The 6681-nt window shown below is 47.0% G+C and overlaps 1 protein-coding gene across 1 annotated transcript; it reads left to right on the top strand.

Annotated features, from left to right (window-relative positions):
* The first annotated feature begins 677 nt into the window (after nt 1-677).
* Nucleotides 678-1678, top strand: LOC133252907 (proline-rich protein 23C-like). The gene is made up of 2 exons (XM_061425910.1): nt 678-684; nt 780-1678. Exons 1-2 carry the CDS (start codon nt 678-680, stop codon nt 1676-1678), a joined length of 906 nt encoding a protein of 301 aa, XP_061281894.1.
* The last annotated feature ends 5003 nt before the right edge of the window (nt 1679-6681 follow it).

Raw genomic sequence — 6681 nt, 5'->3', positions numbered from 1 at the left:
TAGCAGAGGGTGTGAACCTTTGGTTCAGTTGCTGGAACTCTCTCCAAGAGCACCGACCTGCTCCAGGGATAGAAGTAAAAGTTGATCCTGCAGCAGATGCTGATAACATTCTCTGTTCCAAGAGCCCTTTCCCTTTGCACCCCGCTTGGAGGATCTGACCGCCCCTGACTAGTTCGGCCCAGGGAGGCTTCAGGATGCTATCCCAGACTCAACCCCAGGCTGGGGCTGAAATAAAAGGGCCCAGGACGTGCCTGGGGCAGCGAGTCAGTGTAAGTAGGGACCTAGAGTTCCTTGGGACTCGATAGGGAGTGGGGTTTCTGGTTAAGTTGTTCTGCTTCTGAGGTCCGCTTTTTGAAACGAAAGCACGTGACCCTGGGCGCCTAGCCTTAGAGTGGCAGAATCATTTGGGGACCCGGTAATCTTAGGGTAGTTCTCTAGCGGTAGTTCTCTAAGGTGAATTACCAGTCGTAGTCAGGGCTGTCAATCAAGCAGATTAGGTCCAGCGAGTTCTCCGGGTGGAACCTGGAAGGGGGCGGAGCCTAAGGGCAGGGATGTATTTATTGCTGTGCGGGACGCGCTGGCCTCACTTGCAATATTGGCCATCGCTGGTGGTTGCGCCAAGGAGTGAGCTTCGGTGACCAGGGAGCTAAAGTGCTGAACGCGGCTGCCCTGCGCGCATGGACAGTGAGTCTCCCGGGAGCTGGCCCCAGATATCTGAGGACTTGCTCAGCATCACCGGGTCCTGTGCCCCAGCCAGCCCGTGCCGGTTTGCCTTACAGGTCTTGGAGACCTGTCGCAGAGAGCAGGACCGAGAGCCTCGTTGCCCTCTGTCAAGTCTCGGGTGTGCCGTCCTTCGGTCGTTGTGATGGGCACCCGGCCCCTCAGCCCCAGCGCCTCCTCTGACGATCTGTGGGGACCGCAGGCCGGCGGACCCGGCCCAGCCAAACGCCGCCGAACAGAGGAGCTGGAGTTTCTGGAGTCCGAGTCCGAATTTGAGCTTGAGCCTGAGCCTGAGCCTGAGCCTGAGTCCGAGTCCGAGGTGGCACCCAGCCTGGCCGACTGGATGGAGCCCCCCATAGAGTGTCCGCCCACGGCCCAGCTGGTTGTGCCCACTGGCTTTGCCCTGCACCTGCCTCTAGAGCACGTCGACCTGTTGCTGGAGCTGGACTCCATGTCCATGGTGCAAGTGTCTCTCGGAGATCAAGTCCTCATGCTGATCCCCGAGGCTCTCCTGGACTCGGACGTGGAAGCGCCGAGGGTACAGATCCTGGAACCGGCCGCTGTCCTGAGCCTTCCCGGCGAGTACATGGCCCTGGAGCCTGAATTCTGCCCAGCTGTGCAAGAGGTCGCCTTCCAAGAAGAGGCCAATGAGGACGACGCTGACCTGCACGTCAACTTCCCGCGGCCTTGGATGGATGGTACAGGCAGCCCCGTCTCTGTTCTCTGTGACCCAGAGCTGCAGGGCTCCTTCGTAGAGCCCTGGCGTCAAGAGATCAACCTTAGTCCAGAGAAAGGCTCTTCTCACCACGACGATTACCTGGACTTGCACCTGCAGGAAGCCTCCCACGACTCCCCACTTCAACCTCTACCTCCTTCTCCTAGTCCTGGTCCCGTGGAGCGCCCGAAGCGTCCTCAGGGTCCTCATTGCAAGGCACGGAGAAGCCTGATCCTGCAATGAACTGATCCCATCCCCACCCACCGCCAGGCTGGGGACCAGATCAGAGTCTTCCGATGAGGGCTTCATGTGCAGTTGACTGCTGGCAAGCATCTCAAGAGCCAGATGAGTTTTGGATGCTTGCCATGTTGCAGAATTTTCCATCAGTTGCAAAATCAGCATCTAGCTGACTAGAACACTGGCAAGGAACTCACCAGGACAAAGAAAAGCCTCCTGAAATACAGCTTTCTTTCAGAAGATCAGACAGCTGCTTAGGGTTTTCTCTAGGGAGGTCACTCTGAAGTATCTCTACCCTGCCCCACCCCGCCCCCAGTTTCCCTTCAAACCCTTGTGCCAATGCTTTCTCTCTCAAAAGCCATGCTTTCTCAGGCACCTGCCTCTTCCTGTTCCCCTCATATTCCAGCCAATGGAGTGATATTTAATCTCTTTTTGGTAAGATTTTGTCCCTAATGTCCATTCTAATTTATGAGAACTTCTGTGCAGTGTGAACTTTTCTGGATGGCCCCTGTCGTTCCCTGTGTGTTTATGTGTCTGTTGAATCTAGGAAATATCCACTGAAGAGTGTGGACAAAGTGTTTGGTGTATACCAAACACAAAACTGTGAAGAGAGATCATGTGCCCTCCTCTTTCTGAGTGCTGAGGTTGTCAATGGTTGAATTCTGTACTGGGTTTGTGGGTTTTACATAAAATTTGTGACTCCCTTCCCTAAAGCCCACTGTTTCCCATTGTTTTTATAATAGAAATCTGCTGTCATGGAAAGGTCTATAATTCTCCAGATTCTGTGTTTTGAATTGTTTTAAAACACTCACATGGGAAATTTGCTGTATGACACAGGGAGCACAAATCCCATGCTGTGTTACAACCTAGAGGGGTAGAATGGGTGGGATATGGGAGGGAGGTTCAAGAAGGAGAGGACATATGTATACCTATGGCTGATTCATGTTGATGTTTGGGAGAATGAAAGAGTATTGTAATTAGCCTCATACAAAAAATAAAAAAAGAAGACCCCACATGTATGTTATCCATTGTGACTGCCACTTAGAGACAGTTGGTTCTTAGATTGACTTGGTATCCAAAAAAACAACTTCATGTTGGCCATGGTTTATGCATAGATTCTCCTGCCTGACCAATAAAGACAAAAGTATCTCCAAATCATGAGGGTATTGTGTCTTTGTATTGTTTACCTGCCTCTTATCTTTCCTTCATCTTTTGATTGGCTATTTCTTGTCAAGGGCAGAACTATGAGTTGGGTAGGGGCTTCCAGGGTCTCATGCCTGGTGTCAATGGAAGTGCTTTTAGCATTATCATGAAGCAGGAGCTCTCTCTATGTGATTTGTAAGTAAGTGTTCTAGTACTGAAATGATGGTTTGTAGTGTTTCTGATCCTGAAAATTTCAGAGTCTTGTTTTTTGTCTCTGTGCTTGAGGATAGAGACTTTGTCAAAGTATTTCAACTGTTGGCATTTCCTGATTTGTGGGGACATAAAGCAGCTACTGGGAATTTGAAGTCTTTAGGAGTCCATGGAGAAACCTAGCAGAAGAGCCAATGAAAGAAATTTGGGGCTTCAGGAATTGGAAACCTTGAATGCCCATGGTAGGTCTTAGGAATTGAAGATGGATGAGGAAGAGCATTCCAGAAGGGTAGGGTCTAGGGTTTGATGGATGGGTTAATGTATTGATGGTTTGATTGGGTTATTTATTAAAGTGGAGATGATTCACCATTTAGATTAGATTAAGATGGACTACTAGCAATTCATCTTTCCTGATCCTGGGGCTGTACAACTTATTACAAAGTCAAGGCAGTCATTCCTTGTTTGGGAATGACTAGTACATGCTAGTTTGCAGGCCTTCACCCCACCTCTTTGTGCCCCTGCTTCCTTTCCTCTCCTAGCTTATATGGACTAATTTATTTACTCTACTTTTGAGTCTGTTTCACTGTTGCACCTGCATTAATCCATATTCTTTCTTTATACTCTCTACAGTGGTGATGTCATACAGTATTTGTCATTCTCAGTCAGCCTTCTGTCACTAAGCATGCTAGTGATGCTAGGTTTGCCCCGTTTCCTGAAAACAGAAATCCACTCTTACTTCTAGCAGCATAATATTCCATTTGGGTGTGTGTGTGTGTGTGTGTGTGTGTGTGTGAGTTTACTTGTGTGTCCCTCCTCTCCTGTATCTCTTTCTGTGGATGGGTACTAGGGTTGCTTCCATATTTGGGCTATTTTCTGTAGTTGTGCTATCAACATCCTGTTCATGGCTCACTTTTAAGGAGAGTTTTTGTTGTGTTCTGGATGTATACTAAGGAATGGAACGTCTGGATGGTACAGAGTCTACCTGTAGTGCTTGGAGGAGAATTTATTCTCTTTTGCACAGTGGCTGTCCCAGTTGTCATTCCCAACAGTGTTTGGAGATTGCCTATTCCTCATATCCTAGAAAATATTTCTTTTGGAAGACTTTCAGGTGTCAGCCATTCTGACACCTGTGAGGTGATAAGCCATGGGTTTTTGAAAGTGTTTTTCTCTAACAATTAGTGAACTGAAGCATCTTTTCACATCATGTTAGGCATCTGCCTTTCTTCTTTGGACCAAGGAGTTTATTCAGATCTTCTGCCTGTGTTTGGGTTGGGTTGTTTGTTTTTATCCAATGGTGCTGTCAAAACCACCACCAGCTCCCCTGGAGCTACACCCCACCCCACCTCACCTCTGTCCCTGGCCCCATGGACCTCACTTTTCCTCCTCCTAAGCTCCCCAATCTCCACACCTGAGGACCAGGATAGAACCTTCTGGTGATGGCTCTGTGTACATTGCCCTCCTGGCAATCATCACAAGAGCCAGATGACCTTGGATTCCTGCTGCCTTCCAGAATTTTGCCTTGGTTGCAAAATTTGCATCTAGCTGGCTAGAATACTGGTAGAGATCACCTGGGCAAAGAAAAACCTCCTGAAATACAGCATGCTTTTGGATAGCTGCTTAGGTTTTTCTCTAGGGAGGGCACCCTGAGCAGCTCTATCCCACCCCCACTCCCGAAAACCTTCTAACCTAACTCCCAGCACTTTTCTCTCAAAGCCATCCTTTCCCAGGCACCCTATCTCTGCCTCTTCCCCTTGTATTCCCACCAATAGAGTAATTACTTGATCTCTTGTTGACAGGATTTTGTCTCTATTATCCATGCTAGTTTATGACAACACTCTGCCCATTGTAAGCTTTTCTGGATCACCAGTGTAGCTCTTGTGTGTTTAATCTAGCCGATATCCACTGAAGAATATCCACTGAAGAATATGGACAAAGTGTTTTTTGGATACCAAACACAGAATTTTTCAGAGATCATGTGCCTTCCTCTTTCTGAGTGCTGAGGTTGGCAAATGGTTGAACTTAGTTACTGGTTTTTAACAAAATTTGTGATCCCCCCCAAGCCAACTGTTTCCCATTCTTTTCTTCTGATATGTTTTTACAATAGAAATATGCTGTCATGGAAAAGTCTGTAATTCTCCAGACTCTGTATTTTTTAAATGTTTTAAGACCTCACATGGGGAATTTACTGTATGACATAGGGAGCACCAATCTAGTGTTCTTTGACAAGCTAGAAGGCTGGGATGGATTGGGAGGTGGGAAGGAGGTTCAAGGAGGGGACATATGTATACCTATGGATCATTCATGTTGATGTTTGGCAGAAAGAAACATAATGTTGTAATTGTCCTTCAATTAAAAATAAAACCTAAGAAAAGAAGAACCCAGGTGTATTTTGTCCATTGTGACTGGCATCTAGAAACAGATGGTTCTTAGGTTGACCTATTACTCTGCAAAACAGCTTCACTTTGGTCATAGCTTATGGGTAGGTTCTCCTGCCTGACCAAAAAATACAAGAGAATTTTCAAATCATGAGAGTACTGTCTTTATTTACCTGTCCCTTATCTTTCTTTCATCTTTTGACTGGATATTCTTTGCCAAGTGCGGAATTATCGGTTAGATAGGGGCTTTGAAGTCTCATGCCTGGTGTCAAGGGAAATCCTTTTAAATGTTACCATGAAGTAGCACCTTTTTGTATGTGGTTTGTCAGCATCCCTTCTAGTACTGAAAGCCTTAGTTTGCAGTTTTTCTGATCCTGAAATCTTAGGTTGTTTCGTGTGTCTGTGTGATGACAAAGACTTGGTCAAATTATTATTCCAAGTGTTGGCATTTCATAGTTTGCGGGTACACAAAAAGCAGGTACTTGGAATTTGGGGGTCTTTGGGGGGGTCCATCAAAAAAGCTGGCAGAAGGGCCAATGAGAGCATTTTGGGGGCTTCAGGCATTGCAGAGGACTTGGAAATTGAAGGTGGAAGAAGAAAAGCAGTCCCAGTAAGGATGCATCCAGAGTTTGATGGATGGGTGGATGGATTGATGATTTGATTGGGTTATTTATCAATGATTTCCCCTTACAGATTAGATTTAGGTGTAGAGATGAGTGATTCAGCAGTCTGACTACTCCTAGGTTTCTACAACTTATTACCAGGTCAAGACAATAATTCCCCTTTGGAACAATACCTGCTGGTTCCTAGGACTTCATCTCCTACCTCTTTTGGCCCCTGCCCACTTCCTTCTCCCATTTGGTAATATTCGTGTGTTTACTTTACATTTGAGTCTGTTTCAGTGTTGCACATACATTCATCCACATGTTTTTTTACACTGCCCATGTAGGCAATGCCATACAGTATTTGTCATTTCTGTCACTAAGCATGTTAGTTTGGGAGCCAAATAAAAGAGGCCAGGACATGCCTGGTGGAGTTTGGGGTGGGGTGGGGTAGGGGTGGTGGGGGTGGAGAGAGTCAGTGGGAATAGGGACCTACAGGTCCTTGTGACCCTATAGGCAATGGGTTTTTGGGTTAAGGTTTTCTGTCTCTGAGGTCTACTTTGAGAAAGCAGAGCATGTGACTTGGAAACCCAGTCTTAGAGCCTCGGGAATATTCGGGGACCCTGTAAACATAGGGTAGTTCTCTAAACATAGATCCCTAAAGTGACCTTCCAGCCAG

This window comes from Bos javanicus, chromosome 1 (genome assembly GCF_032452875.1).
Source record: "Bos javanicus breed banteng chromosome 1, ARS-OSU_banteng_1.0, whole genome shotgun sequence".
Classification (NCBI taxonomy): Eukaryota; Metazoa; Chordata; class Mammalia; order Artiodactyla; family Bovidae; genus Bos; species Bos javanicus.
Note: the sequence above shows the minus strand (reverse complement) of the source record. Positions and strands in the feature narration are given on the sequence as shown.